At 38.8% G+C, this 26,139-nt stretch overlaps 1 protein-coding gene across 2 annotated transcripts in view; it reads right to left on the bottom strand.

Annotated features, from left to right (window-relative positions):
- cttnbp2nlb (CTTNBP2 N-terminal like b) overlaps positions 1-20,819 on the bottom strand; it is a 76,889-nt gene extending 56,070 nt beyond the window's left edge. For both annotated transcript variants that reach the window (XM_073030597.1, XM_073030598.1), the window contains exons 1-2: positions 20,733-20,819; positions 5,905-6,010 (exon numbers count right to left, since the gene is read on the bottom strand). In XM_073030597.1, the coding sequence (XP_072886698.1) occupies positions 5,905-6,003 (99 nt within the window). In that variant the 5' untranslated portion in view covers positions 6,004-6,010; positions 20,733-20,819. The remainder of the gene's footprint in view (positions 1-5,904; positions 6,011-20,732) is intronic.
- Positions 20,820-26,139: the final 5,320 nt, after the last annotated feature.

The raw sequence follows: 26,139 nt of genomic DNA, 5'->3' as shown, positions 1-26,139 counted from the left end.
CTGTCATCTTTCCTTCAAACCCTCTTCACTTGATTGCAGAAATGTTTCTTCCTTTTTCAACATTTCTTGCAAGAAGATTTGAGTTTCAATATACTAGGCTGATGGTCAGCCCATAAATGGTTCCTTCTCAATGGCAATAAACAGACCTTGGATTGGCAATGGCAATAAACAGACTTTCACAACATTGAGACACCCCAAAGCATTTGACAATCATTGCGTTCCTTAAAAAGTATATCCTTATTTTAGGAAGCATGGCTGTAAAGACTACAGATGTTGAAAATCCTGGAATAAAATCAAAACGCTGTAAATGGTCAGCATCTGTGGAAAAGTATGTATGGAAATGCATTTTTTCTTTCCACAGATGGTGCTGATTATTTCCAGAACTTTGCTTTTATTTTAGAACTTCCAGTATCTGCAATCATTTTGACTTTCAATGACCAGTTTTACAATTTGTCCAGGAATAAATATTGGCCTGAACACTGGAGATTCCAGCAAAACACTAATAATCCAGCATTCAATTGTTCAGAAATCCTGATGGTCCAGCATCTAGCTCATGAATTAATTCAGATAATGCATGACCAGAACCAGGAGTTGAAATAGGCGCCAGGATTGGAATACAGACTGTGGGTCGTATACAAGGCTGGGTCAGGAGTATATTTGCAGCATGGTCCAGAGGATTTGTTCCCTGCTCCTTTTCAATTCTGTGGGTTCATTGGAAAATTATGTAATTTGTATAAATCTTGGAATAAAAGCATTCAATTGGGAAGTAACATCTAATAGTTGAGAAAATCTGCTATTCTATCATTACCAAAGTCCAAAGGGTACTGGGTAACAAGTTTTACTAAATTACTTATGTAATGCCCTGGCTAACATTTCCACTGCTATGCTGCGAGGTAGTTTATATTAGCAGTTTTTTATAAAAGCAGTGTGCCATGCTGGAAGTGTGTTTTGGCTTCAGCTAAGATAAAGGCCCAGGTTGTCCAACTTAGTCATGATTGTGGGATGTGAGAGAAAGTTTTAGAGAGCCTAGGGGAAGAGATTTCTGAAGGACAGTAGTCTGGTTTGGGGTCTTTTTGGTCAGAGCTGCGGAGCGGGGGACAGAAGGGAAGATGCCACAGAATGCCATTGGAGGGAGAGTCCCCACTGCCAGAAGTGCTTCGTGCAGATGAATAGCTCGAAGGAAGAATGGCCAACGCTCCTGAGAGACAGCCAGTTTGTTTGAGATGGACTCAGAATGTGGCAGGTGCTTTCACGCAGACCATGGGTCCAGCTTGTGAGTAAGAGATACACCCTCGAATACTCCAGCATGAGCTCCAACACCATGTGCACAACGGATTGGTTTAACTGTAATGGGCCCTTTTCTTTTCTTTTTCCTATTAACTATTAATTAAGCTGACACTGGTAGATATACTTTCATTATAATTGTATGCGGTGTACAATCTGCTATTTCCTGCTGACCAATACAGGTGTCCCCCGCTTTACAAATGTTTGTTTTACAAAACACCTATATTAGTAACTTGTTTTCACATTGCAAAGAGGATTTTCGCTTTGAAGATAATTTTTCCCATATAAATTAATGGTTCTTCGCTTTATGCCATTTCAACTTAAGAAAGGTTTCATAGGAACGCTCTACCTTTGTAAGGGGGGGGGGGGAACAGCTGTAATTGTGTATGGGCAGTATTTACAGGGCACTCGCTCAAATCCAGGTTCCTTGAAACAGAAAATCACAACATTCCCACTTGTTTGAACCATAAATCATACTGAAGCTAGACGTATATTGTTTATGAAAGGTGGGCTTCTCACCACTGAGTCAGTCACATGGCTGTCATAAGAGTTAGCTAATGAGCAGAGTTTGTACATGAGCCCTGGTGAGAGGTTACAATTGTGGGGGGCCATCCCCTGATGATTTCAGATGCTGTATGACTGCTGTTTTAGGATTGATTATGCGGTTTGTGTGTTTAAGCCAGTTGTCAGGCTAGTGTCAGGGAAATTGATTAAGGTACTTTATTATGGATGTCGCAGGGATAAAGGGTTGGTGCAAATGAAATGGTTATCCACAAATAATGCTTGTGTTCTGAAAGGGGTGGATGGAAATGAGGAATTCTATAAAAGAGTTGGAAAAAAGAGACTAGCAGTGATGTAACTGGAGTTGTGCTACCTGATTGGATGAGATACCCTGGAGAGGAGGGCTCACAGGCAGTCCATACTTTTAGAGAAGGGGAGCACGTAGCTAAAGGTGAAGACTTTAAAGACAAGTTGTTTTCATTGCTGTGAAGTGAGGGGAAAGAGTTGTGTAATGGGTTCTTCGGCAGTCGAAGGAAATCCTGTGCTGGTTTCAGCTATTACATCACTGGTTAATAAATGATGAAGATATTGTAGGCTATGAGTGTTCTCTGGAGCCAAGCCCGCGCCCGATGGGGAAGAAGAGTGTGAGGCTTAGGCAGAGAAGACATCTCAGTTAATGGTTGAGTGGCAGTGCTCTGATAATATGAAAAAACAGACTAGTAGAGAGTTTAGTGTCCATCAGCTGGTTATAGTGAGGTTCCTGAAGGCAGAAAACCCATTAATCACGTCAAATAATTATCTGTAAGCTCTGAAAGATGCTTTCAGCACTGCTGAAAAGTGCAGCCGATCTTATGAAGAAGCTTAGGCACACACCTGCATGCTTCAGACTTATCGGCTACCTATACTAAGCATCTGAAAGCATTAGAGAGGTACCATTAAAATTCAAAGTAAATGTCACCAGAAACAACCCCGAGATCCATTTTCTTGCTGGCATTCACAGTAAATACAAAGAAACATAACAGAATCAATGAAAAACACACACAAGACAGACAACCGGCATGTAAAAGACAACAATTTATGCAAATACAAAAAGAAAAAAACCACAATTAATAATAATAAATAAATAATCAGAGAACATGAGATGAGGAGTCCTTGAAAATGAGTCCAGCAGTTGTGGGAACAGTTCAGTGCTGTAGTGAGTGAAATTATACCTTCTGGTTCAAGAACCTGATGGTTGAGGGAATCTGGTGGGGGGAGATAGCCAACTCAGGTGGGGTGTGAGTTTCAATGCAGAAAAAACTACTAGGAAGGGCTGAAGAGTGTATGGCCGGACAGGGCTACAAAAGGAATTTACAGAAAGATATGCTTTCAAAAGTTTGAAGCATTGGGGGATCGTTGACAACTTCAAAGTGACCTGTTCCTTGTATTTCTTTCGTTTGGATGCACAACTTCCTCTTGATGACACTGTGCTACTTACCTCAGACTTGCACCTACAACAATTAAGTTTCAAATCCTCACCACTCATTGACTTGGTAGATTTTTTCTCTCATACATTCAATAATTTATAAACAACTATATTGTAATTATTAACACTAGTTATCATCTTATAGAAAAGCAGTATTTAAAATAAATAGATAAAGGAATGAAGGGCAAGCAGAATTACAAACTGAGACCATATGATATAGGTGAAGAATTAGGCTATTCATCCCTTCGAGTCTGCGATACCATTCCATCATATTTAGAATGATAAGCAAAAAAAAGCAAGATAATGGTAGAATTTCATATTCAAATTTCTTCAGTTAAATTGAAAATTATGGTCTTAAATCTAAATAAAATAAACTGCTAATGTATGAGAGATTAAGGTTGCTGTAATCATGTGGAAAATTACCTTAAAAGATCTGTTAGTGGACAGGTAATGGTCAGCATTCAAAGAAATAATACAGGATTTGTATTCTTCAAAATATCTTTGCTATTGTCATACAAGATTTCTTTTTACTAGCAATTAGGGTTTTATTGCAAACTACTGGTCTTGCAAAGCTCTGCAACCAGTCACTAGGAGCATGGTAGATCCTTGGTGAAAAATAATGTGAACAAATTTTGCAATTTTTGGAAGTTAATTAGCTCTGTAGATATCACTTACTTAATTTTGAAACACATCAATTGTGATAAGATCGTTTTAAGTACTGGCAACCAAAAACCAGAAGGATTCTGTCATTTGACACCCAACTGCTTTAATTATAAGTCTCATATTTGCATTAATTATTATAAATCAAATAGATCTACTATCCGAGTGAAAATGAAACAATTAGTAATAACTTTATATCAAGTCTCTTCACTGAAATATGCATTTAGAAATGGAAAATTGCATGAATTATTGTGTAAATACTATGCATGGAAGTTATACGTGTCTGTCCATCCACTTTCTCATTTTCTTAACACCACAGAAATTATTTTTTTTTTTAATGTCTCTTTGCTATATCATGCTGAAAGATGTCAGTGGGAAGGAATCAGCCCCTTTGTAGCTCCATGTTTAGTTCAAATTTTTGACAAGATGGCTCCAGCAGACAGATTTCTCAAGCATTCCTGAGGACTGTACACTCTTCTAACTCCACCGACATACATTGCACCATCCACAAAAACGTAACACCTTCCCATTACTGAAGTCCAAAAATTCTTTTCCAGCAATGCTGCAATTTACTTCTTTCAATTTGGTATGCAGCATTCAATGCTCATGAAGTGGTCTCCTTTATATGAGAGAAACCAAATGCAGAGTGGATGATGGCTTTGCAGAACATTTTTGTTCAGTCGACGAGAGTTTCCCTGAACTTCCAATTTTTAAAAAAAATTCATTCTCCATCACATTCTTACTCTGACAGATTTTGGCTGTTCTAACAAAACCAAACACAAGTTTGAGAATTAGCATTTCACCTTCCAGGCACCCGAACACTTTACAGCCTTCAGTATTTGATGGTAAATTCAGCAATTTCCAGTTTTCAGTTTGTGATGATTAGTTTAGATGCAATGTTATCAACCTGTATTATTACTTCTGTGTTACCCTTTCTACAAATGCTACCTGACCAGCTGGTATTTCTAGCATTGTCTTTTAATGTACAGCACATACAGTGTTCTGTATTTTTCTCGTCCTCTCCTTCATCTTTCCAGATTAACATCTACTATAAGACCACAAGGTACAAGAGCAGAATTAGGCCATTCTGTCCATCGAGTCTGCTCCGCCATTCCATCATGGCTGATCCTGGATCCCACTCAACTATATACACCTGCCTTCTCGCCATATCCTCTGATGTTCTGACCAATCAGGAAACTATCAACTTCCGTCTTAAATATACCCACAGATTGGCCTCCACCACAGTCTGTGACAGAGCATTCCACAGATTTACTACTCTCTGGCTAAAAAAAAAATAATTCTCCTTACCACTGTTCTAAAGAGTCACACCTCAATTTTCAGGCTGTGCCCTCTAGTTCTGGATATCATCACCATAGGAAATGCTCTCTCCACATCCACCCTATCTAGTGCACATATATCAACTGCAACTAAAAGCCTTTACCACCCTCTATCACCCAACACCAACGTGTGCTTGTTTTACTTGGTCTCAGCGCTATCATCCATATTCATTATTTTTACTCAAACTCTTTTCTTTGGTACCTAAAACACACTTGCTTTCTAGATTTTTCCCAATTCTGATGGAAGATCATTGGCCTGAAATGTTAACCCTGTTTCTCTTTCCACAGATGCTGCCTGATTTGCTGAATATTTCCATTTTTTGTGTGTTTGTATTGCATATTTACCTGATGACAGCACACCTACCTAAGCAGATCAGCATTTGAGCAAAGCTGACAGTTCTGGGATATTGGATTAGAGAAATAAGAATTGCCAACATACTAATAGTCCTTATCAAAGGATAAATAACTAATACAGATAATAGAATCACTTAAACATAGCATCACAAAAGTTAGGAAAAGTGATGATACTACACATTTCTCAATATTAGTTTTCAATTGGAATTAAGATCAGTATATTTGCTTTTGAACAAGCTGATGCACTGCTTAATAATACTGCTACATGAGAAATAGCAAAGTAGGAGATTCTGTGATACTTACTCGCAGCACATCAATTACCATATCTCTTGCTTCAAGTTCCCCCTCAAGCACACTGAAGAACATCAGTAACTCTGACTTGCTGAGATTTTCTAGGTTCATGATGGCTCTGCAAAACAAAAGTTCATCCACTAGTTAATGTTTTTAAACTTACTTTTCTCCTCTTTTGATGCAATGTTTAAGAAATATACTGCAACACACAGATGACTCCAGACAGAGTTAATCAAGACTGGTCCAATATATTAACAAATATTTCATTGTAATAGTTTGTACGTTGAAAAATCCTGCCTTTGAAGCTCTCTATGCCAACTTTAGGCTTTCTGAACCTTGTTAAATTTCATTAGCCTAGCAACACCTTTAAACATAATTCAACGGTGTATTAAGTATACAACATTCATTCTTCATCACCACTTTATTTAAGTTTCATTTAAAGTATCACAAGTGTTAGTCTATGGAATGGATTTTGTTTCTTTCTGCAGCATCTCTATGATCCACTGAGTATTTTCCAGCATTGTGCATTTTTATTTTTGATTTTTTTCATTGTCCAAAGAGGAAAAAAAACATGAGAGGACGTATGGCCTTTCCAGTTAGCAAATCACAAGAACAAGGGTCTTCTGTTCAACATTGTGTAGCACTATATTGGCACATTACCCATGTTGAGGAGCGATGAGTTCTTAGCAAATGACTTCTCCATTACAGTACTGATCCTTTGTGTTGACCAGACGTTTTACACTCAAACTTAAGAACAGGCTCTGGAAATTATTCTGAGTTGCTAGCAGGAAGATTACGAATGATGCAAGCAATGGATACTGCTAGTACCAAAGCAGCTATTCAAGCTTTTCATCAACCTTTAAAAGTCAATTCCATTCTAAAGGCCAACAGCCATACTTGTTATTACACATGCGTCTTTACTAACCCTTTTTCCATCAACTCCATCTCTGCTTTTGTCGCTCAACCTCTATCTTCCATTCGGTCATAGGGATCCTGACAGTGTTAATGTGGATAAGATATTTCACCTGGCTTAGGAGTCAAGAACGCTTGTTTATTCATTTTGTGCCACGTCATATGACATGGGCGATTGTGGTCTTTCCATGACAATGACAGTTCTTGGCAAATTTTTCTACAGAAGTGGTTTGCCATTGCCACTTTCTGGGCAGTGTCTTTACAAGATGGGTGACCCCAGCCATTATCAATTCTCTTCAGAGATTGTCTGCCTGGCATCAGTGGTCGCACAACTAGGAATGGTGATATGCACCAGCTGATCACACAACTATCCATCACTTGCTCCCATGGCTTCATGTGACCCAGATTTCTTTTGGGGGGGGGGGGGCAGCTAAGCAGGTGCTACACCTTGCCTAAGGGTGATCTGCAGGCTAGCAGAGGGAAGGAGCACCTTATATCTCCTTCCGTAGAGACATATCGCCACCCTCCTACCCAACAAGAGAACACTGCCTCTTTTTTTTGAAAAAAGGTGGGTGGTATTTATGACATATGTAAGAAATTTCTTCAGTGTTCAAATCTTTTGAGTTCTTCTCTTTAGGGTACTGTGGAGATTCATCTGACTGTTTGATCAGTATATGTACAGTACATTAAATTGATGGAGTCACAGGAACCAAATGGATGAACAGCTTTTAAAAATTTCATTGTGTTTTCTCTCCCCTGCCCCCCAACTCATGTGTCCTTGAGTTAAAAACTTTTCCAAGTACTAACGAATGGTTGACTATTTCTTACTCCACATGCTGCCTGATATGCAAAGCATTTCTGGCATTTTTGATCTTAATCCAATTTATGACCTTTTAATTTTAAAAGTTTGCCAAATTTGCAGCGCATGTAATCATCCTTTATGTAGAAATCTTAGAAATATCAATACCAACACTTGTCTTGTTTCCATCCAATGCATTTATTAATTACATTTACAGGACCCAAGTATTCTGGCTGTATTTGATCACCCAATCCCAACAGGCGAACCAAATGGGAAACTGCACTTTGAACCAGTGCACCTTGCATGAAAATGCCCTCATGTTCCTGCTAAAAATGGCATCCTGAAAAACAATGAAGGAATGCTATTTTGTGAGGCAATGTACAATATGTGCTATTTTGCGAGTTAGTGATGGTGTCACAGGATGATAATGAATGGCATCAAAAGCACGCAAGCCTGATAAGAACATTGCCGAAGTGAAGAAAGGAAACTGGTTCTATCATTTACATAACTGAATGTGTGTGAATGTCTCAAGACCTCCATACTTAATTGTACTTTGGGAGCTTGTATATGGTGTGTCCATAGACTCAGTGGCCATTTCATTCGGTGCACATGCTCGTTCACCAGCCAATCGTGTGGCAGTAACTGAATGCATGAATCATGCAAACATGGTCAAGAGGTTTAGTTGTTTCTCAGACCAAACAACAGAATTGCGAAGACGCCATGGTAGTGTACTGGTTAGTGCAGTACTACTGTCGCTCAGAACGTAGAATATATACAGTATACAACCTGAAATCCTTATTCATCGCGAACATCCATACAGCAGCAGGAATTAAAACCTGATGTTCTAAACTCCGGTGCTGTAAAACATTATGCTAATTGCGACTTTACCATGCTACCCACCAGATTCAATTTTATCAAGCAGCCAGTATTTCTACTCTAAATAATAATTTCGGTTCCAAAAGAAGAACAGAGAACACGAGCCGACTGGTGGAAAAGACCAAAGACGGGGCACGGGTCATGAATGACTCCATTTTGAAACATCGAGAAAGATTGAAGATTGAGACAATTGCAGAGAGGGTCAGCAATGGAGAACACAGGGGCAATGACGGTCGGTAGCCGGATCGGCAGCATTCAGACCTGGCGCAGCAGTCACTCTTCACGGAAGGACTAAGTTCATGCAGCTGCTCTCCTCAAATGCGGAGGGGCAGAAGTTTTCAATATTCTGAGATTTGTGAGATTATTGGACTATCCTTTATATTGGTCTTCTTCAGTTTTTTCTTTCTTGTGGCTAATTTGTGCGTGGGCAATATGTTAGTTTTTGTGAGAAGGGGTTGGGGATATGGGGTCTGATTTTCATGTTGATGTTTTTCTGTGTGGGTAATCTCTTAGCTTTCTGTTTGAGAAAGGAGGTCGGGGGTTTGATGCTACTGTTGCTGATTTCTTCTGCGTGAGGGGGAGTTGATGTCTTTTCTTTCAACAACCCTCATGGTTTTTCTGTATTTTATGGCTATCTGGAGAAGACAGTTATCAGAGTTGTATTGTACATGCATACGTTGACAATAAAATGAACCATTGAAACCCATTTTAACATTTTTTTTAAAACAGGAAAACCATTGAGAGTGTCCTGGCCAGGACACTACACTGCAATATATATTTAAAAAAAGCACATATATCTGATTCATTGGTTTATTGGCCTCAGTTGCAAAGCAGACTAGGCCTCATGCCGCAATGTTGCCTATTGTAGCTGCCCAGTGGAAGTGATGCCAGAGGTGGTAAGGTGCAGCATCTATACTGGATTGGGGGCTGGCCGCTCCATCAGTGCTGCCCTCCAGCGTACACTCAGTGCAAGATAAGCTCAATTGCATTCCTCTCTGGACTGTTGTGGGCTTGTTCTTATGACATCCATGGTCTCAAGGACTTGGTCTATGTTTTTGTGTGACTATGTTTACTGCCATCCTATACAGTACGTGCCTTGTGCTGTGTATGACTGTTGGTACTGTGTCTTGTACCTTGGCTACAGAGGAACGTTGTTTTGTTTGGATGTATTTGTGGGTTGAATGACAATTAAACTTCAACTTCATGCACGATGGATAAAAGTTAGAGATGTAAATTCAATGTGGATTTCCATATTTAAATCTAATCAAGTTTCGGGTTTGTGACTAACAAGGATTGTGCTGGTGAAATTTGGTGCAATAGCATCTGGCAACATAGGTTCATATCCCATGTTCTGCATGTGAAAGTCATGGACCTCAGGATTTGGATAATCCAAAGCAGATGCTGGAACTCCAAAGCAACACTACACACACACACAATGCTAGAGGAACTCAGCAGGTCAGGCATCATCTATGGAAAGGGATAAACAGTCGACATTTCGGCCTGAGACCCTTCTTCAGGACCTGAGATCCTCCAGCATTTTGTGTATGTTGTTTCGATAATACACTGTGCAAGTGCAAACTACTTACAAGCACACAGCAAGGTAGCTTCTCTAGAAAAGCCATCTATTTCTAAAAGGCAGTTATGTTGAAATATCACATTAGCATTCTTCCTCTTTGAAGACCAGTAACAATTTATCCTCCACAAGTACTTTTCCATGCAGCTCATCTACTTCAGGAAACCTATGTTAAGCCTCTAAATTATAATATAAATATACTAGTAGATTTCTGCATTGTATTCAGGAGCTGGAGTATGGCTTTGTACAAATAGGTAGCACCCTAACTAAGGTCTAAAGATCAAAGAAACAAGAACATTTTCCACAATAACTCCTCATTGACAGTTCTCTTTTCTATTATGTTACAGGTGCTGATTTTGAGGTACAGGAATTGTTCCAGCTTAAAGTTTAACAAGCAATACACGCATTTGTAAATTTTCATCTTCAACTTACAACATATATTACTGTTCTGCACTAATTCTGAAGAGACCAAAGGCATCTCCCATGATGCCTCACAAATATTTGAAATACGTCAGTCATGATTCTCCAATGTTCAGCAACAAAGGATAGCTTGAGTTCAAACCTCTGAAGAGCAATCCATTTGGAAATATTTTTCATGCATAATTATTTTACAGAAAAAAAACTACGGATTTTCAAAATAACGTCATTTTAATATACAACTGCTTGACTTTAAATGCATGTCAGGCATTTTCAGAAACATGTGTTAAACCAATGATCAATTTGTGTAATTTAACTGGCGTATTATATTGGACTTATGTTAGTGAATGTGAATCAATATGTGAATAGCAATTTAAAGCAAATTATTTAAAGCCAATACTTTAGTGGTGCACAAATACATAGGTGCTAAAAAGATAAAGACTGAAAATGCTGGAACTGCATCGGGTCATGCAGCATTTTGTAGAGAAAGAGAGAAAAAATGTCAAGTTTTCAGATTAAATGACGACAACGAACCAAAAAAGTTAACAAGCAGAACAACTGTTAAGATTGTAGATTAAAGAGGTGGAGGTGGGGCAGGAATGGTGGGGTATCTTTAAGGAGTAAGGAGAGAACAAAGGAGATGGACTATGACATGGCAGAAGAGGATTTTTCACCCCATCTGTGAGACTCAGCTTAATTTAAAAGTAAGTTTAAAAGCTAACCCTGACACAAGTAGTACAGTCGGCCCTCCTTATCCGCGGGGGATTGATTCTGGGACCCCCCCCCCCACGGATACCAAAAAATGCGGATGCTTAAGTCCCTTATTTAGCCTGACCAGTGCGGTGGTCTTTAGAAGCAGGCACAGCTCTGAATCCGCAGTATTTCTGTTCACGAAAATAATCACGATTGAAAATAAAGTGATTGAAAATTCCATTGGTCATTGGAAAAGAGTTAGGCTACAGTCGGTCAACGATCATAACAATTTTAATGGAGCATGTAAAAGGCCCTGCCTCGATGAGAGCTACAATTATTACTAAGCAACGCAGTGGTTTAATTATTGAAATACCCTGTACATATGTTTCTTCAGTGTTTTATATGCATAGAAAGGTAAAATATATACTATATTATACTATATTATAATATATATACTATATTATACAAGACAAACGTTTGACTAATTGACGCTAAATAATACCGGATGTACCAGTTCAGACTTCAAATCCAACTTAAAGACAGACACAGGAACGGAACTCGTTCACAACCTGGGGACTGTCTATACTTTAAAATCATCTCTAGATTACTTATAGTACATAATACAACGTAAATGTATGTAAATAGTTGTTATACTGCATTGTTTAGGGAATAATGACAAGAAAAAAAGTCTGTACATGCTCAAATAACGAGTGCTGAAGAGAGAACTACCGGGTTTTCCCAATCCACGGTTGGTTGAATCCACGCATGATAATCCGCAGATAAGGAGGGCCGACTGTATTGAAATCTAAACTCAAAAGCTGGGAGTAAAACCAGTTCTTGGTGGTGATGGCAGTGGGAGGCAGAAAGTATAGTCAAAAACACAACAAAAAATTTAGAAAATTACAGGTTGGAAAGAGTCACTAGGACTAAAAAAAACTCAACTTATTCAGCAGACACTCGTTTACATCACTGAAAAAGCCACCTGACAATTCTTGCTGCTCTATTACTCCCCTCGCTAACACCTCTTTACAATCCGACACTATGCCATCTTTAGGGGTATAGAACATCTTGCCCAGTCTCACCCTGGTCAGGTGCTTTTCACAGAAATGAATGAGAGTCTGGTGAATTAATCAGAATCAGGTTTAGTATCATCAGCATTATGTTGTGAATTTAATTTTGCAGCAGCAGTACAATGCAATACATGAGAATAGAGAGAAAAAATGTGAATTACAGTAAGTAATGAGTTGTTTCTTCAATCCAAGTGTTCTTTTCTTTCCAGTCATTAGTTTTCTACAGTTTTGTTGCGTTTTTCAGCAACATTTTCTGGCTCCCACTGCCTTCACCACCAAGAACTGGTTTTACTCCCAGCTTTTGAGTTTAGATTTCAATAATTCCAAAGATCAAGTTTTGAAAGTTATAAGATAATATGAAGACAAAACCCAGACAGGGGTCTTAGTCAACTGCAAATCCTAACTAAGGACGGCTAGTACTAAATTAAACTAAAACATCTCCATGGATGTTGCCTGACCTGCTCATTGGCTCATATTATTGTCAAAGTATGCATGTACAATACAACTCTGATATTTGTCTTCTATAGATGACCAAGAAATACAGAAAAAAAACATGGGTGTCGTTGAAAAAACATCAATCCCCTCCCCACAAAAAAAGGAAAAAGGAACAAAACTCGCAAACCCCAAACACCCCCACCCCCTTCCTTGCACAAAAACTAACAGATTGCCCACATGAAAAACAGCAGCCAGAACATTAAACCCCAAAACCCCCACCCTTCTCTCGCAAAAAAGTGAAAGCATCAAATCCCAACCTGCCCTTTCATACATAAAAACTAACAGATCGCCCACAAAGAAAAACCAAGAACATCAGACCCCAAAGCTTCGAATCCTTCAACTCACAATAACTAACATACCATCCACAGAACCCCAACCTGCCAAATGGCAACAAGAAAGAAAATACAGAAAACTGAAGAACAGCAATATAAACTACAATAATTACGTATTAGAATTTCAAAAACACCCTCCTATCAGAATCAAATTCAGCCCTTCTGTGAAGAGCGACCACCGTGCTGCAGGCCTGCATCCTTCTGAACGCTGCCGACCCCTGGCCTCCGTAGAGAGCGACCGTTGATCTCCTCTGCTTTTGCCTTGATGCTTCAATGTTCCTCGATGCTATGAAATGGAGCCGAACACTGCCCCACACCTTATCTCTGGTCTTCTTCATGATACTCTCCGCCCTCGATCATTCTATTGGACTCCAAACTGCACGTCACAGGCCCCAACAGTTTCCAAAACACAAAGCAGACAAAAAAGAACAAGCAGAAAATGTAAAAGTGAAATAGTTGAAGAGATTGGCTATCTAGAAGATGTCACCCAAGGAACCATTCCTCGCTGGCGCCATCTTGACTGGAAGTTCAGTGTCGAGTTCCTCCAGCATTTTGTGGGTGTTAAAAAATGACCATGTCTCCTCCTCTTATTTTCTGGCATTGCAGTATTTCCTAGTGCAAGTATAATTTTTTTTACCTCGAAACTTCCATTTCCAAAAAAAAATTGCTGTGGGACTTCTGCTTCACAAGACTCAAATTCTCACACCTTTTCTTCTATATAGCACCTCTTCTGCTGAGATTTGACTTACCACTGTAATGCTAATTAGAAGTTAACAAGGAGTGCTACAAAAATCTAACATGACAACAGCTGGGACCCATCGCAGAGAAAATAAACTACATTTGTAATTTTCTTCATCACAAAAATTGCAAGTATTTGAACAAAAAAAAATCAATGAAATCACAGTACATTAGATTCGATAGATTGGATTTAAAAATTGCTCCACCACAGAAGACAGAGACCAGAAATGAAGGGGTGGTATTCTGACTGGAGGTCTGAGGCCAGTGGTGCTCTTCAAGGATCAGTGACTTTGGACCTCTACTGTTTTGATGATAAAATGCTTTTTACAAAAATGTAGGTGGGCTGATTGGTAACTTGGCAGATGACACAAAAATTGCCAGGGTTGCAGACAAAGAGAAGGGTTCTCTATTTCTAGACCTGTTGGAAATACTGATGTTGCCTGGATTAGAGAGTATTAGCTAATAGGAGAAAGAGATAAACTTGGACACTTTAACACACACCACCAAGACTAACAGCAAGAGAAGAAGCTCTGAAAAGTATGAAAGGAAAAACATATCCAACATAGATGGCTACCTGTTTGTGCTATATTGAGTTCTGTGCTGCTTCTGTACAAAACCATGCGTTGCTAAGTGCTGAGGTTCTCTCTCTATCCCCATGCCCCCTGGCTATCTATTTAGGTAAAAGTCTGGATGTATTGTTGCAGAATAAACCATTCAATTGTACTACTCCATATCTGTTGACCCTTGCAGAAAAGTTTGCATCAAAGAAATTCATTGACCAAAAGTTAATTAGGTATTACTTTACAGGAAATGCCTTTAAGACCCTACAGGAAAAGGAAAACTGTGGATCCTGTCAAGCTGGTTCCTTGAGCAGACTAGCAGAATGCCTCACCACTATAGCATTCGAACATGCATCAAGAATGTGATTCATCCGCAGCAAGAAAGGAAGTCTATCAGATCCCTCAGGCACACTCAGAACTTCACTACCAGTGCAAACTACCTTTGTGGTGGTAATAGAGAGGATGGATCTACCTCCTTGAATGGCTGAGCTAATGACATAAGTGTTGTTAGTGGAAGGCAAAGTGAAGTAGAGGGATTCAAACACAAATTGTAAAATAATTCTGCAGATCAACGGCTAGACAAATGGGATAATACAAATTACCATGCTTTTTAAAAAATGGTTAAACGCAATAACTAGATGGAGAGGGCAAAAGGGATTCTGCAGATGCTAGAAATCTTAAGCAACACACGTGAAGTACTTGAGGAACTTGGCAGTTTTGTGGCAGCTATGAAAGGGAATAAGCTGTCAGTTTAGTTGAGACCCTTTATCAGGTTTGGAAAGGAAGGGCATTTTTAGCTTTTGTCCCCTTTCTTTCCAGTACTGATGAAAGATTTCAATCCAAATTGTCAACTGTTTATTCCCCTCCACAGATGCTGCCAGACTTGCTATTTAAAGAGGACAATACTGTTATACAAGTATGTTGTCCAGATTCCTTTTCTGAGTATTCCCTGAGTCCAACAAGGCATTACTGGGCTTCGGGACATAATGCGGGAATTTAATAAACTACATATATAGGGGACCAGCTGCGTCTATTTATTTCCCAACAGAGAACTGTACACCTCAACAAATGTTTCATTGATTCTTGTTTTCCTGGTCTATGACATTATTAGTCTGCTTTAAACAAGTTAAATAAGAGAAATGGCACACCTACATTCAAATAATGGTAAATGGGTTCATTCATGTAATACATCTACTGTGTTCATTATTAAGATTTCAAATTGTAGTGAGAATGGTGAAAATTGTTTACCCAATAAACTACAAGTAGTGTAATAAAAGGAACATGCACAGTAGTCAACCCTTTGCCCTTAAATATTCATTGCTTTAAGATTTCAAATAAAATTTTCTGCTTTGCACAGTTAAGTATATTTTTCCAAATGTGATTAAGTAACCAGCATGTTACTCTTCAAAATTGTTGGCTGAAAGCAGCTCAGCTTGGAAACAACAAAATGTTTAATCCCTTCATTTCAGATCATTGTTCCTTTCCTCTGCTTTCCTGCCACATCTGCTCTTTTGTGACCTTGATGCAGCTGTTCCTTACTGAACACACCAGTTCTTTGTCCACTCCATGGTAAGTATAGTTTATTACTTTCCAGATTTAATTTCTTCTGCTTCAAGTAAATTTAATGGATGTGACAAGTTAATTAAGGCATGTTCGATTTGAATCCAACAGCCTAATTGTGAAAAATGTGCTTAAAACTAAAACTGGAGCACAAAGCTGAATTTAAACCATATTTCAAATCAGGTTAAACACACACTTAAAATTTGTATACATTCTCAAAACAAAATCAATAAAACATGTAAATAAACCATTACACTGTGGCACACCAGATGTTCAAACGCTGACTTCTAAATTTATACTGAACAAAATTTACTGAGACAGATATGAAGTTACAATAAGTCAATTAAATGGCATTAATCGACGATAACTTCCCTTACACTGATATAATTTCCTCACTGGCTATACTTCAAGAATCGTAACGAAGAGGATGATTTTCTTAAAAGAAAAACTTCTCTCCCTCCCCAACCCCCAAGTAAAAGACCTTCTTGGCAAAGGGAATGAAAGATGGAGGTAATCCAATAATGGAAAATCTCTGATTACCAAGCAAAACGACGAGTGGATGTTTCCAAATACAGGAGTGCACAAGCTTATTCAATAAAAATACTGACACTAATTATCCTTTGACTTAGAGTAACTTAAGGTACTAAAAATCTGAGTCAACAACTTGAATCAAACATTCAAAAATTTATACATTGTATTTTGTTAGAGAATTAAGGTTACTAAAAATGTAACATTCATATACACTGACAAACTGAAGAATACCTTAAAAGGTCTTCATGAGAAATGTTATTCCAGTTCACAATGTTAAACATCTTGAAGAAGTCTTTCAGTATAAAATTAAGGTAATTATATATTTAATAGATAGATATTCTACAGAACAATATAAAGAGTTAAGTGTTATTGTCCATTGAGCAAGCATTGGCACTATCCATATCCACACTTACAGCTTGATTTAGATGCATTCAGTAGATTTCTGTATGCCTCAATACCCAGATAAACAAAAATAGCAACAACAAACTACACACTAGATTTACAAATTCGGTGATTTTGTTACTCTCCCCTAAATTGGGATGCTTAACATTCTCATTTAACATTGTGCAAAGATGAAAAAAGCATGCACAAATGGGTTTACATCAGACCATTGGCTTTCAGTTAGGTAGCACTTGGAAACCAATCAAAGGCATAATGGCCTAGAATTTGCTTGAGCAGGGATTCTTGCAGCAGTTGCCACGAACTGGCTTATTTCCTTCAGTTAGTACCACATTTTGCATTGCAAATCGTTGGTACAGCATAACTGACAACGGCTGAACAGTCCAACAGGAGTGGCAAAAGGGACAGGAAAAAAAAGGACAATATGACTGGATCAAGTGAGAAGGTTTAAAAGGAGGAGTAACATAAAACTGAAAATTTAATATATATCATCTCTAGGAACTATTTGCCATCTGTAGTTAAGTTCCATTTTTTCCTTTTCTTGGCCTGGCAATTCAGAACCATAAAGTACTACATTTCCTGTGTCCTAAATGCTCTGCAAACACTACATTTCTATGGTGAGTTTAATTCATAATTCTGGCACAATTTCAATAATTTTTTACTGTTCAGAGGCAAGTTGACAAGAGTGATTTCATATCTGGTAAGCTAATGACAGGGGCGCACAAATCATTCAGCAATTTGCAGCAATTGGCAACTTGTGTCCACAGCTTAAGTTATTTTATTTTTTGTGCTTTTATAAGAAGGTATCCCATAACATGCTGTTATTTTACAGAATAACTCTGAGCCAATAAATCCAAGATACACCAACAAACTTATATTTAATATGCCCACCAGACTAAGCAACTTGTGGGGAGGAAAACAATTACTGCAATTCTTGGCTTAGCTAAACCTCTGAACAAAATTAAATGATTTTAAATCATGATCAATCACAATATTTAAAATATTCCAGATGAAACATTACAAACTCAGTGCTAACAACCCACAGCAACACTTATTAACTGAAAGGTTATGTTGGGTTATATTTAATGATAAGTAAGTGTCACATACTGCAATTAATGCAATAATGACTTTACATCATCAAAGAGCCATAGTGTCATAGTGCACTACAGAACAGAAACAAGCCATTCGGCCCATTTAATCTGTGCTAAACTTTTATTCTGTCTAGTCCCACCAGCCCACATCTGGGCCATAGCCCTCCATACCCCTCCCATCCATGTACTCAGACAAACTTCTCTTAAATGTTGCATTCAACATCATGGCAACTTAACATGTAAATTCAAAAACTTCAATGAATTAGAATCAGAATCCAGTATAACATCACTGGCATATGTCATGAAATTAACTTTGCGGCTGCAGTACAATGCAATACATGATAATATAGAAAAAACTATGAATTACAGTGTGTGTGTGTATATATATATATTTATTTAAAATAAATAAGTAGTGCAAAAACAGAAATAAAAAGAATAGTGAGGTAGTATTCATGGGTTCAAGGTCCATTCAGAAATCAGATGGCAGAGGGAAAGAAGCCGTTTCTGAATCACTGAGTGTGTGCCTTCACACTTCTATACCTCCTTCCTGATGGTAACAATGAGAAGAGGGCATGACCTGGGTGATGGGGATCCTTGATGATGGAAGCCACTTTTCTGAGGCACCGCTCCTTGTAGATATCTCGGATACCAATGAGGCTAGTACCCATGAGAGAGCTGACTGATTTTACAACTCTCTGCAGCTTACTTCAATCCTGTGCAGTAGCACCCCCCCCCCCCCCATACCAGATGGTGACGCAGCCAGTTAGAATGCTCTCCGTGGTACATCTGTAGAAATCTACGAGTGTTTTAAGTGACATACCAAATCTCTTCACTCCCCAAGCCACTGTCTTGCCTTCTTTATAGCTGCATTGATATGTTGGAACCAGGTTAGATCCTCAGAGATATTAACACCCAGGAACCTGAAATTGCTCGCTCTCTCCATTTCTGATCCCTCTTTGAGAACTGGTTTGGGTCCCCCCATCTTACCCTTTCTGAAGTCCACAATCAGCTCTTTGCTCCTACCGACATGGAGTGCAAGGTTGTTCCTGTGACAGCACTCAACTAGCTTATTATCTCTTTATACTTTTTATACCTTATTGTTTTCCTTCAAGTAAGAATATTAACAGAGGGTATTGAGACTGGCTTTTGGATATCACAGTGGCAATTATTAACACAGGATACATGACATTATAGGTTAGATTAATTCTAACTTCTCACATTGCTAGGCTTAACTATCTATCCATAAACAACACTCAATTATGTAATTGATAATTGGTAGCTACTGAATAAACAAAAGCCTTGTCAAAAACACTTCAAGGGCAATGAACTAAACAAAAAGGATGTTACTCATAATTCTTCTATATATCAATACTGCCACAGATGGTTAGTCCTTCCAAATGTATATTCATGAGCTTATTATAGAAAGTGTGATCCACTGCCAGTTACTGTGCAGGGTAGTGACAGCAAAGAACAACTTGTGATAAATCAATAAATAAATGCATGTGGGTAATTAAATAGAGAACAGACCTTATATATTTAAGTAGGACAATGAAAAATGGCAGATGAAAGAGATGAGTCAATAAGGTTCTGATTATTAGTCACACCAAAGTACAATTATAAATTAGATATGCAAATTAAGAACTACAAAAAAATGAAAAAGAACATTCCTCTCTAAAGACAAGGGAGCACCCAATTTGTTTCTGTAATTAATGGCCCTCCAAGGAAATTTCAAGCCATGCCATTTTGCTTTAGTAAATTGTAGCCCTTTCTTTTTATTACAAGAGGCAATTTCTTCCTGAACTGTTAACATCAGCATAAAGAAACTGCTTAATTCCGTATTTCCTTTACATTCAGACAAAAGCATGCACTTTAAAAAATGATAAGGGTGATATCTGTTTGCTCCACACCAACTAAAAGAAAAATTGTCTCATCTTGTATGGCCCAAGGATGACCCAAAGTACTTCCTCTGAAGTGCAGGAAGGAAAGAAATTGCTTATATGACATCTTCCACGACAGACGGAATGTCCTTTACAGTCATTTAAGTACTTTTAAACTATTATTAATATACAATAAGCATGCTTTCCCAGTGACTGCATACCACTAACGACTATGCAGCCTTTTAGTATTAAGATGGGGCACGAAGAAAGTACTGAGTTGAATAGCTATCAACATTAAGGGGCTTTCCATGGAGCTGATCTCTCCCCTTCCAATCGGGACATTCACAAAACCCTCCCCCTCACTTGGCAAAGTGCTTCAACTACTGTACACAAAACTCAAATCAGAATTGGGAGAGCAGAGTGCAAACGAAGTTCAGAAAGAAATCGAAGCAGAATTTTTGTTTTAAGAAAAATAAAACATTTAGTCGTTATCTATTTTGACCTGAAAATACAGAATCATCCTCCACACAAAAAAATGTTGCGATCTACTCCTAGAGTATTAAACTACAGAGAAATCATAAAAGAAAAAAATGTAGATTTACAAGATGAAACTTGTAATTTACAGTAAGATTTTTAATCTGATTGCAAATTCGTGATTTTTTGTTCTTTTTATCAAGTCAATCCGTCTCTGTTGAAGGATTACATAAAAAAGCTATTTATAGCGTTTTGTCCAGAGAAATTGACTAGAAAAAAAGGGGAAAAGAAATTAAAACTACATAGTACAGAACGAAGAGTGAAATATTCCCAAAAGGTCTGAAAATAAATCCACTTCAAAACTCCCACAACATAAATCGACATAAAACATCGAATACTTATAATAATTATAGAAATACTTTATTAGATGAAAAAAAACTTACATTTAGTGCTTTTCTTTCTCCAGCTCTCCGTGTTGACGATTCGACTCAATCTCAGCAGCTTTTCTCTCTCACTTTTTTCCGCCCGCCTCTTTCGCCGCTGGATGGCATATACGTTGACTGGCAACAGCTTCAGCCAATGGGAAGCCAAGATCCTTGGGACAATTTTCCAATGAGTTCGGCCGGCGGAGCGGAAGACGAGGAGAGCGGATGGGCGGGGGAGACCTCTGTCCCGCCTCCTTCGCGTCGATCGTGAGCCACGCATGCTCAGTGAAGTGGGCGGGGCTTTCGAGTTCCCTTTGTTTCTTCGTCGTTCGGCTTTCCTCTCCGAGGAACTAAAAGTCATTTCCGGTGGGTGGGGTTTCCCTGCGGTGGTACAAACTTCAGCCACAACTATTGCAAATTTGGAAACAACCTTGTAAAGCAGGTACTGGTCTTTTTCTCCCTGCTTAAAATGTGTTTATTAATAGATAGTTTGTGTGAAGTATTTCCTTATTGTTTTAAATTACTGTGTTAATAATGGAAAGAAAATGACAACTTGGCAAACCAGCTTACAAAATATATATTTACTGTCGCGTTTCATCCTGGTGAACTTGTTTTATTTTTCCGAATGGTCTACTCCACAAAGAATGCTGAACACTCAGAAACTTTTGATTGTGCTGTGATTATAAACATTTGTTTTCAGGAGCGGTGTGGTTTCTGAAGTGATAGGTGCATGCACGTCTGTGTTGAAACTCACTCTAACAAACGGGATACGTGTCATTCAAGTTCACTGTTTATTGTGGGTGCGCATGACGTGCAATGCTGTAACTAAAAGGAGTGGTGATGTATCTTCAATGAAAAGTTTTAAAATTTCTGAACAAACTTTTGAAACTAACTGCGCGATGGTTGGGATAGAACTGATGGAATTAGGATCTAGTCTAATTAGAAGGAATTAGTTATTGGGTTTGACATTTCTATTCTCTATTGAGTTACCGGCTCTTAGATTTCGCAATCAATTCGATTCTCTCTCACATACCCATTTAACTTCCCCCACCTCTCATTCCCGTGTCATGCGACTACGTTTATGGTTGCAATATTAACTAGCAAGTTAACCTAACAACTCATCTTTGAGATATCAGAGACAATAATCGGAGTTGCGGTCACGAAGAGAATGTGCAAACTCCACACGGCAGCAGCAGCAGCAACAAGCACACAGTCTTAAGCTCAATTATCTTGTACTGGAGTTTATCAAGTCCAATTATCCAACTACTAACAGGGAGTATGCCTTTATGATGAGTACCTGTCATACATTTCCATTCTATCTTGGCTATGCAATATGCAATGCACTGCCTCCAAGGTAGCAGAAAGCTACTATAATTAAATTGGATAATTAAATAATCGAATTGATTTTTAAAGCTATCAGTTTTTATATTGATTCAATTTACCTCATTGAGGCCGTTTTATGTCACACATTTCCATCAGTTTCACCGTCATCGGGTTCAGAAGCTACATTCCAGCTCTCAGCCTTTTTCCTTCTTTAAAATGAAATTTACATCTTTGAATAAACTGCCTCAATATGTGTGTGTGTGATTCTGATCAAGTAAAGGTATTATTTAAGTTCCTGTGGTTGTGGTAGTTCCGCACCCTACCTGGAGCAATTTGACCTTTCAAGAGTGTTTTGCAGTGTGAAAGGTTTATAACTGATCTGTGTGTCATTTTTATGTATGTGGAAGAACGTGTCCTTGGGGAGCATTCCTAGAAGCACCATTTATGTCCCTGTGTGCAAGGGTGACCTTTTTAGTATTGAATTAATTTTTTTTCAGTCATAAGGACACTTAAACATGATTTCTGCAAATACAGAAAGGCAGAAGGGGAAGAAATGTTCAGTTTAGTAACATTTTCCTAAAGTAGGGTGACCAAAACTGATAATACTGTACACTAGATGTGCGGGCTCCACAGTTTTTGTACTCAATACCTCTGGACTTATGAAGACCAAAACCCTGTCTACCTGTGACTTGGTGCTTGCGAAGGGCTCCTTGATGTCCTCTGGGTGGGGTGATTTTTTAAAGTGATGTAAGCCAGTGGCTATTCTTTCCGGTCATCTGGGCCAATGAGTACATGCGTTTTCAGGGCAATCTCATAAATACGCTCTGTTCCCCACTTATTGCCATATTAACTTTAATCTCATGAATTTCCATCAACACCCCCCCCCCCCAATTATCTTGCCACCCACCTGACTTATGGAAATTCACAGTAGGCAATTAACCTACTGACCGACACACCTTTCGAATGTGGAGTTGGTGGAAAATTGGAACATTGGGAGTAAACCCATAGAGTCATAGGGAGAACATGTGTAAACCACAGCAGAGGAGTCAGCAACAAAACTGGGCTGCTGAGCCTGAGAGGCAGCAAAGACAGGTGTGTAAAAAGGGCCCGAAGGATCATTGGGGACCCGAGTCACCCCAACCACAAACTGTTCCAGCTGCTACCATCCAGGAAACAGTACCGCAGCATAAAAGCCAGGACCAACAGGCTCCGGGACATCTTCTTTCACCAGGCTAACAGCCTCCTTAATTCATGCTAAGTCAACTGTATTTCTGTTATATTGACTATCCTGTTGTACATACTATTTACTATAAATTGCACATTTAGATGGAGAGGTAACGCAAACATTTTTACTCATGTATATGAAGGATGTAAGAAATAGTCAATTCTTTCTGCTGAGAATCTGTTACAGGTGAGAAGGAAAGACAAAGTTTAAAAAAAGTCTAATGTTAATACAATTTGTGCTTGAGGTGTTGCCATAATTAACTATTCATCTCCAGTTGCCCATGAGAAGCTTGTGGTGAATTAGTGCAGGACATTTGGTGAAGGTGATCTAGACCAGGAATGCACAATGAAGCTTCTGGGCACAAAACATTTGCCATCCATGACCAGCTGAGTTTCCCCCAGCAAATTGTTGTTTTTTTCCATTTCAGGATTTACACCACTTTAGCACTGTTGGATCCTGGTGTTTTTGCGATCCAGAGGTTCTTCAGAAGTCAAGATTAAAACTTGTTGTTTAAGGGTTACAAGAGCGAATGAAGAAAAGACAAAAAATAAGTTGTGGTTGTGTCTTACTCGGGATAAAATTGCAGTGATGATGACTAAATACACAATAGCCAGATTCAGGTGGCATGACACCTCCTACAGAAAACCAAGAAGCTTCTAGAGAAGCAGTTGTACCATAAGTATTGGGCAATTCATTGAACTTGTAGGTGATTTTTATAAAAATACAAACAAGCATAGAAAAGTTAAGCTACAAGAAAAATCACAATTCTACATCATAATCCAACAGGACTCTCTGTGCCACTTGTGAGTTACAGAAATTATATCGCTAAAACTGGTACTTGGCTATGGGAAAGCGTTGGATGGTGAAGTGCTGGCTTTGAAATAAAGGGAAGCATTGCCCTCTACTGGTGGAGGAGTACTGTGTGCCAGAAAGCAAAGACTAAAAATTGGTGCCTTGGAAAGTAATTGGGCACTTGAAAGTAGGTTTTCCTAGGCTTCTCATTGAATGTTAGTCAGTGGACTCGGGCTAGAGATAAGCAAAATTAAATATAAAATAGCCACGTTCAGCTGGCATGACTATAATGTTATTTAGGCCTTGATTGAATTTTTTCCAGCCTGTTTGTGCTCGTCCCCCACACTTACATCAACATCAGAATCAGGTTTATTATCACCAGCATATGTCGTGAAATTTGTTAACTTAGCAGCAGCAGTTCAATGCAATACATGATATAGGAAAAAAATCAATTACAGTAAGTATATATATTAAATAGTTAGATCAAAAATAGTGCAAAACTGGAATAATATAAAAACAAAGTGAGGTTCATGGGTTTAATGTGCAATTAGAAATTGGATGGCAGAAGGGAAGAAGCTGTTCCTGAGTCACTGAGTGTGTGCCATCAGGCTTCTGTACCTCCTTCCTGACAAGGGCATGCCCTGGGTGACGGGAGTCCATAACAATGGATGCCACTTTAATGAGGTAGCACTCCTTGACGATGTCTTGGAGGCTAGTAGCCTTGATGGAGCTGACTAATTTTACAACTTTCTGTAGCTTTTGGTCCTGTGCTGTAGCCAACCTCCCCCACCCCCCACCATACCAGACAGTGTCAGAAAGCTCTCCATGGTACACCTGTAGAAGTTTCCGAGTGTTTTAGGTGACAAACCAAATCTCTTCAAACTCCTAATGAAATACAGCCGTTCTCTTGCCTTCGTTATAGCTGCATTGATATATTGATATAACCTGGCTTTGTAATATCTGATGTAGAATCAGGAATCTATTATTGGACTCCTTGAGCTTGCTCTTTGCTGTAAAATCATGACTAAGCACTTGCATCAATGCCTTTGAATTGCACCAATGCCACCGGTATCCATCCTCCATACTTTAAAAATATGAGATCATTTTCGCCAAAGATAATGATATCAACTGCCTAAATGCAGTTTTTGAGATTCCTGTCCCTAATACCCCATGTCTTGTTATCCCCCTCCCCACCTAAATGAGTGCAAAGGTTGTGTCTAGTGTTGAGGTGAGTGAAGTTGTCCACACTTGTTCAAGAGCCTGGTGGCTGAACTGTTCCTGAACCTGGTGGTGTTGGGCCTAAGGCTCTGGTACCTGCTTCCTGATAATAGCAGTGAGAAGAAAGCATGGATTTGGATGGTGGGGATCGAATAAAGGAAGGTGCATTCAGTAGTGTGTCTTTTCTTGTTGAGCCATTTCCCTTCACAAGTTTAGGCCTCCACGCCACTCATGCCCAACTGAGAACTGTGAAGTCCAGGTTGTGTTATGTAAGCATTGATAGCTCTTGTTTTCTTCCAGCTGATCTTCTGCCAAGATGAAGGTGGCATCTGTTGAGGTTACAACTATTAACAACAGTAAATCTCTGTCTCTCAATGATCCCAGGTATGTGGTGTGTGAACTTACAGCACAGCATTCTCCTGATCATAATTTATTGGCCTGCCGTGCTTGGGGTACGATTATTCAAAGGACACTTAAAAATGAATTTATTATCAACTTGTGTATATGTCACCAAATTCTACCCCAAGATTCATTTTCTTGCAGCCTTTCATAGTAGAGCAAAGAAATACAGTAGAATCAATGAAAACTATCCCCAAAGACTGACAAGTAACCCGTGTGCTAAAGAACATGAATTCTGCAAATACAAAAAAGAAATAAATAATAACCAATACTGAGACCATGAGCTGTAGAGTCCTTGAAAGTGAGTCCATGGGTTGTGTTTAGTGATTAGTTCAGTGTTGAGCTGAGTGAAGTAATCCATGCCTGTTGAAAACCATCATGGTTGAAGGGTAATAACTGTTCCTGAAGCTGGTGGTGTGGGACCTACGGCTCTTGTACCTCTTTCCCGATGGCAGCAGTGAGAAGAGA

This window comes from Hemitrygon akajei, chromosome 27, assembly GCF_048418815.1.
Source record: "Hemitrygon akajei chromosome 27, sHemAka1.3, whole genome shotgun sequence".
NCBI classification, from domain to species: Eukaryota; Metazoa; Chordata; class Chondrichthyes; order Myliobatiformes; family Dasyatidae; genus Hemitrygon; species Hemitrygon akajei.
Note: the sequence above shows the minus strand (reverse complement) of the source record. Positions and strands in the feature narration are given on the sequence as shown.